The 13,961-nt window shown below is 37.9% G+C and overlaps 1 protein-coding gene across 1 annotated transcript in view; it reads right to left on the bottom strand.

Annotated features, from left to right (window-relative positions):
* ABTB2 (ankyrin repeat and BTB domain containing 2) overlaps positions 1–13,961 on the bottom strand; it is a 191,216-nt gene that overhangs the window by 47,360 nt on the left and 129,895 nt on the right. Inside the window, exon 4 of the mRNA XM_070761369.1 lies at positions 3,785–3,937. Coding sequence (XP_070617470.1) covers positions 3,785–3,937 — 153 coding nt within the window. The remainder of the gene's footprint in view (positions 1–3,784; positions 3,938–13,961) is intronic.

Raw genomic sequence — 13,961 nt, 5'->3', positions numbered from 1 at the left:
TGAGAAATTTTCAGCCCCCAGGTTGAGAATCACTGGTTTATACAGTCTGTATTAGAACACTCTCTGCCATAATATTGAAGCTTCTTCAAAGAATAGCAGAACACCCTAAAAAGAGCTGTGCTGAATTACATAGAAGGCCCAACTAATCCAGCTTTTTGTTTCCACAATGGTCAACCACAGTGGTCAACCTAGCAACCACTAGGATGCTAGTATCCAAGTATCCTAGCAATCATAATAATCATGGATCTCTTATAACTAAAGATATTAATTAAATCTTTATTGGAGAGTGGTGGAAAATTAAGGGGGCTTTTTTGGGGGGGGAGGAAGGACAGAAATGAATTAAAGCTTTTTTGGAGGGCATTTTTCAATGAAATGAATTGTTATTATTTTAGGGTGGAGAGGGAAGAGGGAAATGAAATAACTTTTTTGGGAGGAAGGCACTCCTTTGTACACTGGAGGTTCTGGGGTCTGGAGCAGATTGGCTACCATTTGTGAGGCTGTCATAGGCAAAAGGCACAATCTTGCCACCTTGGCTTGACTGCAGCTATGAGAGTAGCTTGGCTCTGCTGTAACACAGATTGAGAGGGAATGTCCATCACGTGGTACTTCTACTGTGCTGTGACAGCACTAAGCAATTCTCACTGCTATAGGTAAACTGAGGCGACAAACTCGTGCAGGATTACTTGTGAGTCGTTAGTCTGAAATTTTATGATGATTAGTGATTTATTGTTACATTTATTGTTGCTGATGTTTTAAACTAAATTGAAATCATTTTGTGGTCTTGAGTGCCGATATTCTACTCTGGCCAATAGTGTGAGTGAGATTGGGATAATTTAGTATGAATGGGTTTAAATGTTGGGGTTTTTAAGATTTGGTTTTATGGTTGGGGTTTATATTTTGTATTGATTTTACCTTGTAAGTCCCCTGGAGAAGGGCGGCCTAGAAATATGATAAAATAAAATAATAAAATAAAATAAAATAAAAATAAATAAAAATAAATAAAATAAAATAAAATAAAATAAATAAAATAAATAAAATAAATAAAATAAATAAAATAAATAAAATAAATAAAATAAAATAAAATAAAATAAATAAAATAAATAAAATAAATAAAATAAATAAAATAAATAAAATAAATAAAATAAATAAAATAAATAAAATAAATAATAAAATAAGTAATAAAATAAAATAAAATAAATGATTAGGGGACCGGAAACTAAAACATATAAAGAACAGGGGCAGGGATTGGGTATGGCAAGTCGTTAAACAAAGAACTAGGGGGTGACATCATGACAGCAGTGTTCCAATGTTTGAGGGGATTGCCACAAAGAAGATGGGGTCAAACTATTTTCCAAAGCACCAGAAGGCAAAACAAGAAATAATGGTTGAAACTAATCAAGGAGAGAAACAACCTAAAAACAAGGAGACATTTCCTAACCGTGAGATCAATTAACCAGTGGAACGTCTTGTGGTTGCTCCATCACTGGACAACTTTTAAGAAGATTGGACAAATACTCGTCTGGAATGGCATAGCGTGTCCTGTTTGAGCAAGGGTTTGGAGTAGCAGACTTCCAAGGTCCCTTCCAACTCTGTTATTCGATTCTTCTGTTAAAGTTTTACTGTTCGTGGATTTGGCCGAACAGTTTTAAAAATCAGTAGCCGCTGATTCAATTTGTGGAAATGGATTTTATAGTTTTAATTATCCATAAAGTTCTCCAGACATGATTACCTTTCTGCTTAATATATAACCCCCTGGTGAGGTAACGTTGGCTGAAAGTGAGCTCAGTAAAATAAATTAAAGAAAGCTTACAGAGCATGGCTTCATGAATTACTTACAAACCGCTTGGCCACAGAGGGCATATTTACTTTCTTCTGCGTAACAAACTAATATGCTATGTACGTGTGTTTCTGCTTTCTGTGCTTGTGTGCCCTGAGAAATGTTGAGAAGGCTGCACACATTCTGCACTGCGTCACGTGACCAGAAAAGTGGGGGTTTAAAGTAAAACAGCAGCATTTCTGAGTTACTGTTTCCAGCTGCTTCTCCTAACATATAGTAATGCATTGGGGGATATTTTTCCCCCTGGATTTTTTTTCTCGGCAGTTCCAATCAAGTCCAGCCCATTAAAAAAACCCATGCACAATCATTGTTTTGCATGTCATAGATCATTTGTCACAGATAATTTGTCCTGTCCTGTTCTGATTTGGGAGAGTTTTCCTATTGATAGCCAGATAGCCAGAGGGCAGATGGTACCAAGCTCTTTAATATAATTTCCTTCCAATATTCTGTAGGATTGGAAAGAATAAAATTATTGGTCCTGATACAAACTCTTCAGGATGATAGTGGTTCTGTCCATCCATTGCAAGGACTGTTCACTTAATCCCATTCTCTGATTTATGTTATTTAATCAATACCAATCTTTTCTTATTCATGATTGCTCTGTTTGATCAAGGATTTTTTATATATATTTGGTTAAAGCCTCTTCAAAATCCAAGCCAACTATTCTTTCAAGGTCATCCCTCTGTACATTTCTTTAATGTACAGAGGGATAATGGAAAAAAAAAACACCCTCTAAAGGCTATTGCAGCCTAATTTTACCTCACAGAAGCTACGTTAATGGTCTTTCTATGTGCCTGATCATTTCACCTTTAAAAATAGTTATTCAATTTTCTTGAACAAATTATGATTTATCTTTGAGGGTTACATGTAGTCATTCACAATAACTACAAGGAGGATTTGCCCCATTTTAGATTATTAAAATGGGCGTCCTCCTCGATCCGCAGCTCACATTAGAGAATTCTTTCGGCTGTGGCGAGGGGGGTGTATGCCCAGGTTCGCTTGGTGCACCAGTTGCGGCCCTATTTGGACCAGGAGTCACTGCTCACAGTCACTCATGCCCTCATCACTTCGAGGCTCGACTGCTGTAATGCTCTCTACATGGGGCTACCTTTGAAAAGTGTTTGGAAACTTCAGGTCATGCAGAATGCAGCTGCGAGAGCAATCATGGGCTTTTCCAAATATGCCCATGTTACACCATCACTCCGCAGTCTGCATTGGTTGCCGATCACAATTCAAAGTGTTGGTTATGACGTATAAAGCCCTTCATGGCACCAGACCAGATTATCTCAGGGACCGCCTTCTGCTGCACGAATCCCAGAGACCAGTTAGATCCCACAGAGTGTGTCTTCTCCGGGTCCCGTCAACTAAAGAATTTCGCTTGGCGGGACCCAGGAGAAGAGCCTTCTCTGTGGCGGCCCCCGCCCTCTGCAACCAGCTCCCCCCAGAGATTAGAATTGCCCCCACCCTCCTTGCCTTTCGTAAGCTTCTTAAAACCCACCTCTGCCACCAGGCATGGGGGAACTGAGATACTCCTTCCCCCTAGGCCTTTACAATTTTATGCATGGTATGTCTGTATGTATGTTTGGTTTTATAATAAGGGTTTTTAACTGTTTTAATATTGGATTGTTATATGCTGTTTTTTACTGTTGTTAACCGCCCCGAGTCTACGGAGAGGGGCGGCATACAAATCCAATAAATAAATAAATAAAAAATAAATAAATATTATTATTTTGGTTTGGTTGCCAAGAAAAATTTTGATTGCCAAGAAAAATGCTAAAGTTTATAAATCAGCAGATCATGTGCCTTCAGAAATAATACTGACACAGATCCCATTACAAATAAATCAGTCTTCTGACATGTACATATAAAATATATTTAAAAACAGCAGCCTTAATTAGAATATATTCTGATTAAATGTATGTAGAATATTAAAAGTACACCACCTACTTCAATTGTCGAGGTTCACAGTCCAATCCAGGTAATAGCAGCCTAGCTGTCTGTCGGATATCATCACTGTCTACAGTTAAACTGCGCCGGTGCTCCGCATAGGTTATAGCTACTCGCATCCATTCCATCAGAGGGGGCAGAAGCATGAATGGCCTGGAGAAAAAGTAAGACATCCATTACACCTCATGTTCAGATCAATTTCATCTAGGAATTTTAATCATCTAGGACAGTGATGGCGAACCTATGGTACGGGTGCCACAGGTGGCACGTGGAGCCATAACTGCTGGCACAGGAGCCATAGCCCTAGCTCAGCTCAAAAGGTCATGTGTGCACCAGCCAGCTGATTTTTGACTCACACAGAGGCTCTGGGAGGGCGTTGTTTTGCTTCCAGAGAGCCTCCAGGGGGATGGGGGAGGGTGTTTTTACCTTCCCCCGGCTCCAGGGAAGCCTTTGGAGCCTGGGGAGGGTGAAATACAAACCTACTGAACCCACCAGAAGTTGGGAAACAGGCTATTTCCGGCCTCCAGAGGGCCTCCAGGAGGTAGGGAAGTTCTCCAACCATTGAATTAACAGTGCGGGCACTTGTGCATGTATAATAGTGTGCATGCATGCTCTTTCGGCACCCGAGGAAAAAAAGGTTCACCATCACTGATCTAGGAATATTAATCATGTATCGTATAACTTCTTCAAAATCCAAACTTTCTTATTTCAAAATTGTTCTGCCGGCGTGTTTCAACCGCCCGTAATTACAGGGTAATTAGTCCAGGAAGACACACACTACATGATAAAAGGAAAACCCAAAAGTTTTTATAAACAGAAAAACAGAAACAGCTCCCTTTTTAAATGTAAAAGGGATTTTCTGGTACACACAAGGCACAGGTTAAATACAATCCAATTGCTCACCCAATAACTGGGAAATTGAGTCTAATTCTAAAGTCCAGAGAGTCCACACACAATCTTGAACAGCACAGAAACCACGATCTTGACGAAAAAATGAATCAGATAAACTGCCACGAGGCTAAAACACCAGGCTGCACTTTTATCTGTAGCACTAATTACAGCAGCCCCACCCAACCACAGGTGGCCTCATTTTCTCTTGTAATAATCCTTTAGTTGTTGTCTCCTATGCATCACTCTACGCATGCGTGGATGTGTCATTAATTCTTGTTCAGAATCCAGGGATGATACAGATGATTTGCTCCTCCTGGGCTGTCTGCCAAACTCCCCTCTTCCCTGTCACTCACGCTTTTTTGGTTAGAGGAGGCTTCGTCGGCAGATTCCACCGGGAGCAAAACAGGCCTGCGGCATATGGACGTTTCCCCCATATCCACCTGCACATTCCTTGGGGCAGGAGCTGGGCCAGAGCTAACCACAACACAAAATAACTTTATTTAATTATATCAGTGGCACCTACTTTGAAGTAATCATGTCCTCTTTAGTAAACACAGAACATGTTGGCTAGGATATAAAGTAATTAATGAGTGATCTACTTTATATATTTTTTGCATATAGTGAATGACATGCCAAAGTGCCGTAAAAACTGGAATATAGCCTCTAGGACATCTTCTAAACTTGCCATTGAAGGGAAGCAGGATAAGTAACTTTGGTGAGAAAGAACACAACAATTCTGCTCCCTTGTGTTAATTTTACATTCAACTGTGTTTCTAGATAGGAGACGTATATGCACATCATCCTTGATTTACAACTGTAATAAAGCCTGGAATTACAGTCCTACATCATGCCAGTTGTTAATTGGTTCACCATGGGACCACACCTAATTTTGAAACCTTTTTTTGGCCATCATTAATAAGCACAACAGTTGTTGTGTAAATCCATTGTCCGCAATAAGTGTTTTTTGCCAGAAACCAGAATGAAACAGTTTTTGGTAAAAAAATGTTCTAAAACATGGTCACATGACCAAAGGATGAAGCAAATAGCAGTAAATGTGGACCTACTTCTAAAGGTCCAAAATGTGATCATGGGACTGTGTGGGTGGTGGTTTGAGAATTTAGAATCTGGGTCATAAGTAACCATGTGAAGGTCCATTGTTACTTTGAAGGATGATTAAGCGACCAGCCATAAGTTGAGGACCATCAGAGAAATCTCACATGGGCATGTTTTAAAGTTCTTGCCCACTTCCCCATGACTTTATCTCCATGGCCATTTCATACACTTAGCAACAATCAAATATATTTCACAATATCAAAATCAAATATATATTTTTTAGATGCAAAAATATTTCACACATGATGTCTCATGTATCAGATTTCTGCAACTTGACAACCATCCAAATGTGTGAACTTTAACTTCCAGAATTCTAGTTTGTTTGACCACTGCTGAACATTTTGGAAGCCGAAATCCACACATCTGGATGGTGCTTCAATTGTAGAAGGCAGAAAATTGTATAACGACTTCACAGAGAACTGAGATAGCAAGAGAATGTGCTACAAACTGGGAGTTCACGTAATCTGTTTAAAGCATTGCTTCAGCCATTAAGTTAGTAGCTAGCCAAAGGCAAGTCAACTCTTTAAAAAAGAAACTCCTTGATTCATTTTTCACAGAACTGGGGTAAACATTATTCAGTGTTGAGACTCTTCAATATTTCTCTGAACTCTAAACATCCATAAAATCCAATTTGTGACAGTATATATAAAAATGAGTGGGCTATTAAGAAAATAAGCTGATAGCATGAACGACAAATCACATTAAAAATAATGATGAATAATAACATCTATGACTGGAGCTCTCTTTTTAAGCCTTTCAGCCTTTCAACTTTCTGCTCATCAGGTGCCTACCATTTACCATTTTGCCACAAGAAAGGCATGTTTTGTTCAAATCTGCTTTTTGAAAACACAATATGGCCTCTGTCAGTTAGACATTCAACTAATCAAATTAATCTTTTTGACTCATGCTTTTCTAGCATAGCTTCACCAGTTATTTTGTCCAAAGTACTGTCACTGCCATTACTAAAAAACAGTATATGTCCATTGAATTCCATTTATTTTTCCACCATCCATATAGGCAGCAACACCAAGATAACTTAGCATAATAATTAAAAAGTAGAATGGAAATTAGAAGTAAGTTATAATAGCACAAGCACACACCATCCTGAAAGAAGATAATGGCAATCCCCTTTCATTTTGTTGCCCCCCAAAAATGGTTTATGTATCTAATGCGTAACTGGGAATCAAGTTCTATCCACAGCGAAAAAGTGTAAGGTTTTGGAGGAGGAGCTGAGACGGCAACCCATAAACAGTATTGTTAAAAGTGTTGTATGACTTATAACCTCACAAGTAACAAACCAATTGATTTAAAAACAGGTCTCCCATCCTTTAATAATAATAATAATAAAAAGATTCTCGTGGTGGTTTCAAAGAACCACAAATGATGCTTATGGCCATTTAATCTAATTTAAGAAGTGACGTTTAGCAAGATGCATGAACTCAGCCCTTTATCTGAGGGCCATGCTCAGCAGATCTGCTATGGGCAACACCTGTCTGTGAAACAAGATAGGAACCATTTCTCAATGCAAATATTCATCTGAAATGCATGAGTACTAATCTACCCAGCTTCTATGCTTATCTGTGAATATCAATGCAAATATTCATCTGAAATGCATGGGTACTAGCCTACCATGATTTTTTGAGACTGAAGGATGCCAATGCAATGCAATGCAATGACATATAGTTCTCCATGCCTGTATGAAACGTAAACAGAAGAGTAGTTGGTGACTCAAGGAAATCAAATACAGAGCAGAGATGGCTCTAAATATGACTGAAATACGGTCCCCCCCCCCTGACAATGCTCAACGTGGCATATTCTAGAAAGTAAGTTAGCATCCAGATGGTACAACAAGAGAACATACTAGAGTCTCTTGAAATTATATCAAATTATAAAAGATAATGCACAAATGGATCATTACTTAGGTCTGTTTCAATATCTCCCCTCTGGTCTTGCTAAGGGAAATGACGGTTGGGCTACAACAGTCAAGAGGCAACAAACTGCCTAACTGATGGCTTTATAACAGTGATTTCTGAACTGCAGAAGCCTTCTGGATCATCAGGGATCAAAGGCCACTAAACTGCTATTGAGAATTACACAGATTGAGTGGAATTGCAATGATATGAAAATGGTCACATGACAAAATACAAAATGTAGCTGGCACAAAACCAGGGCTGTATGCAAGAGTTATTGTAATGAGGCTTAAGGGATGCAAATTGTGCATGTGTGGCTCTTTAAAAAACTGATGGTAAAATAATAGAAAGTAAGAGAAATCTCTTTCTTTAACTTTAGGTCATGCCTAGCATGCAATGACTTTGTTGGGGATAGTTTTGCCTTTTTTCAATGGCATAATAAAAAGTAGATGCATATATAAATCTGAACAATTTGATATGTACAAAATGATAATTTAAAACTAGTTTGGACTTGTAGTACTGTTGGAAGCACTACAGAAAACCAGTTTAGCCAGAGATTCCAGTGACAAAATGCAAAAAAAATGAGGGTGTATAAGTATATATTAACAGTATTACTTCCAAGTCTTTGTAATCTTAGTCTACTTGGTAAATCTATAACTCCTCTGTTTAATTCTTAAACTGAAGGAGAGGAAGATCATCTGCTACAATGTCCTTCCTGTCAATGAATACTTCAGCTTCAACCACAACAATACAAGAGCACACAATAAATACAAACTTATTGTAAACTGTTCCAAACTTGATTGCAGAAAATATGACTTCAGTAACAGAATGCTTGGAATGTACTCTCTGGTTTCTTCCCCAAACCCCCAAAACTTTAACCTTAGTCTACTGTAGACCTCACCCAGTAGAGGGCAGCAGCCCAGCTGTGCGGCTCTGGTAGGAAAATCTGGAATGCATGCGCAGCTGCGCACTTCCGATGCACCCTGCACGAGATTGGCTTCTGCGCATGCACAACAAGCCAAATCTTGCATGAGGATGCACGTGAAAGTGAGATTTTGGCTATTTTTGCCAATTCTTTGCTTCTGCGCATGCGTGGAAGCAAAAATATCAGTGAAAATTGCTGCAATTTCACTCTTGCACATGTGATCACCTGAGATTTGGTTTGCTGCGCATGCACAGAAGCCAAATCTCGCACCAATGGGCACATGCACGACCAATGCACACCCGCAGCGGCCTCCGAGGGAGCTCTGGTAGGAAGCAAGAAGGTTGACCCTTCACTGACCTCACCCCATTCCTAAGAGGTCTTTAAGGGTCATGCATAAGCACAGCAGCATGCCCACCATCCCTGTCCTAATGTTCCCTTTTATTTGTATCCATCTCATGTATTCATAATCATGTTTACACTTGTATTTGTTTTATAATATGTAATTGATGAAAATAAATAAATATTTTTTTAAAAAGGTAAATAGAAAGATAATCTGTCGGGATGATGGTTTTTTTTATTATTCAAGAAACATGTCATCTACCATTCTATAAAGATACTGGACTTGATTCAGAAAATTAAATATCTTTGAATTGGTCTGGGGCAACTTCATTCCTGAGAAACAGTGAAGTGTGCAATTCATCCTTTATCAGGATGTGTATTAGCATATGTTTGCTGCATCAAGACTGAAAGCTGCTCTGTGTCTCCCCCTTTCTTCTTGCATCAATCCATGTAAAACACATCATACATATATATGATGCAAGTCCCATATTTTTCGGAGTATATGACACACCTTTCCCCCTCCTAAAAGAGGCTGAAAATTTGGTGCATCTTATACTCTGAATGTAGATTTTATTAAGCTTTCTTTAGGCCAAATGATGTGCTAACACAATTTTCCGTGCTTTGCTAGCTAAGTGATCTTCCCTTTGCTTGCTTCTTTCATGGATGCTCCCTCGACAATCAGCTGAGCCTTTTTTTCAGCCCTAATCTGGTGCTAAAAGCGAAGCAATCTTCTGTGTTTTGCTAGCAAAGTGATTGTTCCTTTGCCTGATTTTCTCATTGTTTCTTTCCAAAGAGAGAGAGAGAAGTGAAGTGTTTTAGAAAATGTTTTTTATCCCCAACCAGGGATAGAAAGCAAGCACATGTGCTCAAAACCAGCAAACTAATGTGTTGAAGCCGACCAGACTAAGACTAGCCAGATGAATACCTGGTAGGCAGATTATTTTTCGCTATTATCTTCCCCCAAAACTAAGGTGCATCTTTTATTCTGGTGCATTTTATACTCTGAAAAATGCGGTACTCCTCCACGTGAAAGTAACGTGAATTTACCTGAAACATGTACAAGTGTACATTATGTTTGATTGAACAACCTGTAGAGTTATAACAACGTGAAAAGTCATCTGACACAAAGGTTTTATTATTCCAGCAGTTACTTTTGCCAATAATGACTTTTGCAGAATTGGATAGATTCATCCTATTAATATTTTCCTCATATTTTCCCCAAAATAAAATCAAAAACATCCAACTTAGCTGGATTCATATATTTCTAGGTTTAAAACAGGAGGCTGCATTTGGACATAATACTGAGATTATTGTGGTTTGGCATCATAAGAATGAGCTGCAGTGTATCTTGCAATTGCTCGTAAATCCTCCTCTTCCAAAGTGAAGAAGAATTTGGAAACTTTTGCCGCCATTTTTAAAAATATTACCTGCATATTGATATACATTCCAAGCACCAAATTGTGGAGAATCTCAGTTCAAATAACCCAACAGTTACAATTCACGATGACTTTAGCTAGCACTAATTAAGATGAGCTATTGCTTAAAATTCAAATGAACGTTAAATTAGGATCAATCTAAATGGAAACTGCTAGAAAAGTTCTAATGTTAGAAAAGGAGAGGGGAAAAAGAAGGATGAGTAGCCCTGCACTAAATCATAGATTGGTATTTTTAAAATAGCAGATATAGAGTACTTTCCACTGACATTTAGGAAGTGGTATGACATGCTGAAAATGGCATAAGTTGGACAAAGGGGAACCTTATGGGAATGCTATGAATCAGAAACTAAATATGCATTTGTGTCCACAACTTTCCTGGAATTGAACAGGAGTCCCTAGGAAAACAGGGAATCCCACTTCTGAATAAGCATACAAAGAATCGTCCTTTAGAAAACAAATCAGGATTCAGGTTTGCTTACATTATGCCCTTGATATTTTTATAGTCCTTTACTCCTTGACGTATTTCCTCCTGCTAAAAAATTAAATGACAAATTAAATGACAAATGTCCTAGCATTGCCACCCGTTACATTACTCCGCATTATCTAAAATTAAATCTAAAGAGCGCAACACAAGATTAAAAAAAACCCGCTCATAAGAATGTGTGCAATTTCAAGTATCAAAATTCTCCTACCAAACACATTTCGCCCACCAAGTGTTTATATTAATTTTAAAAGCTTTTTATTCATTCGTTTGGGAAGAAGACGAAACGTTAAGATGCAGATAAAGGAAAAGGAGTTAGACCGTAAAAGATTATAGAGAGATTGAAGATTAATGTTGGCTTCCACTCACTTTCCATCGGTTAACGTAAATGAAGCTAAGCCTTTGCAATGAGGGATATGCATAAATAATAGGATGCACAGCATAGCTTTCTAAGCTGCAGTAAGTCTTGGTTTGGAATAGGAAGGTATTATTCCTCCCCCCAAAAAATATGGCACCCCCTTTAAAGCAATAGAGACCATAAGGCAAACAAAGAAAAAAGAAATTGTTTGGGGAAAGATTAATTATACCATATTGTGCACTGGTTCTTTTTATCAATTTTAATATTAATTTAAATGGTTTAACTTTTAATGTCTGATGTTTTAGTGCCTTAATTATGTAACTGTTTTATTCTATTATTTGAAGTATCACAAGCAACCCTGAGTTGCTTGGTAGAGAGATGGGCAGTGTTGAGTTCTCTTATTGAAGAGTCACGAGGCAGACCTAGTGACAACAGCTCTTTATTAATCTAAGTGAAACTCCAGCAAAAGGCCAGCCCTCCTTTAAATAAAGGGCTGCTGGCTGGAAGAACCAATTAGCATTCTTTGTTCTCCAAGTGGACCTGAGTGGAAGCAGTTTGCTAACATGCAAATCCTAATACATAACAGGCAGCATACAAATTTAATCAACCAACCAACCAACCAATCTCCCTTTCTAGATACAAAAACAGTTTTTCCCTGAATGCCAACCCTCTGCTAAACAACTAATTTCTTCAACACTGTCAAACCCCAAACACTTTACCCTTAGATTATCTACGGTTGACCTATCCAGATTCCTAAGAGGTCAGTAAGTGGCGAGTACAAGTGCACTAGAGTGCCTTCCATCCCCTGTCCTATTGCTTTCCTATATCTCCTATACCTTTCTTCTATTCCTATATCTCTTCTTCTTCTCTTTCATTGATATGTTCCATTACTATACCTTCTTTTCTATTATTTCTTAGATATATTTTACTATGAGTATCTCCTCTATAACCTTCATCATGTATTTTACTATGTGTATATAGATATATACCCACTAAAACTCTCATTGTGTATTGGACAAAATAAATAAATAAATAAAAATAAAATAAACTATTTACTAAGTCTGCACTACTATTACTATTACAGTGTTCCCTCGATTTTCGCGGGTTCAAACTTCGCGGAATGTCTATACCACGGTTTTTCAAAAATATTAATTAAAAAATACTTTGTGGTTTTTCCCCTTATACCACGGTTTTTCCTGCCCGATGACGTCATATGTCATTGCCAAACTTTCGTCTGCCTTTAAAAAACATTTTTTAAAATAAACTTTAATAAATAAACATGGTGAGTAATAATCTAAATGGTTGCTAGGGGAATGGGAAATTGTAATTTAGGGGTTTAAAGTGTTAAGGGAAGGCTTGGAATACTTTTCATAGCCAAAAATAGTGTATTTACTACCGCATCTCTACTTCGCGGAAATTCGACTTTCGCGGGTGGTCTCGGAACGCATCTCCCGCGGAAATCGAGGGAACACTGTAGTTCTTTTCTCATCATTGCTATCATCCATTTCCTCGCACTTATGACTGTATGACTGTAACTTGTTGCTTGTATCCTTAAGATTTTTATTAATATTGATTGCTTATTTGATCCCTCTGACAATGATTAAGTGTTGTACCTCATGATTCTCGACAAATGTATCTTTTTCTTTTATGTACACTGAGAACATATACCCCAAAACAAATTCCTTGGGTGTCCAATTACACTTGGCCAATAAAGAATTCTATTCTATCTTTTCTATTCTAATATACAAAACCTGTTACTTTAATCAAAATAATTGCTGAAGATGTGGGATAGAGATGCTTCCTCCAAGTCCCATTATTAAATCTGTTCTACCTGCTCTTATTTATTGCAGGAATTCAATGTTAAACCTGTACTGCTATGCGTAAAGGAGCTGTACATTGCATTGCAGGCATTAATTGCATTTTTGTCATATATCACATCATGTCATATCGTATCCTGAGTTGTGTTAGATCACCTCATAGTTGCTTTGAGAAAATCTACCAAATCACCATTTTTAAAGAAAATGCTGGAGAGAAACTCTTATTCTACAGCTGAAACTTTCCTGTCCAAGTAAACATGCTTAGCTTCAAGAAAGAACAAGAAAACCAAGCACCAGTAACTGATAGGAGAAGTGGTTCTGAAAATTCTCAGTGTATTTCACTAATTTAGCACTATAAATTTGCAGGGAACAATTGAGTGGTAATTTTATTAACAACCTAATTTGGACAATAATGTATTTAGGAAACAAAATGAATTTCTAGTAAATCATAGACAGTGATGAAAAAGAACTTTCAAAGAAAATAGCTGGCTACTATTGGAATCGAGTTAAATCTATTTTTTGAACTACAGCATTTGATTGAGGCCGTATTTCTGCACAATCTGTTGTTGCTGAGCATGCAGACTTTGTATACAACTCAATTCCCATTTGAAGTTGATGCCAGTGTTTTCTTAGCGGAATGCTAAATTAGGATGTGTGTCCTTATGTGTATTTGAGTGTTTGTAGAGGATAATTAGCTGTTGTCTGTGAGGGGCCCCAGAGATCATTTCACTTGGAACTCTGCGAGCGAAAAAGTCTAATATTTACAATACACAGCAAATACTTTATTTCTGAAGACCTACAGCAGGCTATGAATGTGTTCAAAAAGAAAAAAAAAGGAAGGGGGCATTTTTCCAACAGTGATCTAGCACAAGGGTCTCCAACCTTGGCAACTTAAAGCCTGTAGTAT

Source organism: Erythrolamprus reginae, chromosome 1 (genome assembly GCF_031021105.1).
Source record: "Erythrolamprus reginae isolate rEryReg1 chromosome 1, rEryReg1.hap1, whole genome shotgun sequence".
Taxonomy (NCBI): domain Eukaryota; kingdom Metazoa; phylum Chordata; class Lepidosauria; order Squamata; family Dipsadidae; genus Erythrolamprus; species Erythrolamprus reginae.
Note: the sequence above shows the minus strand (reverse complement) of the source record. Positions and strands in the feature narration are given on the sequence as shown.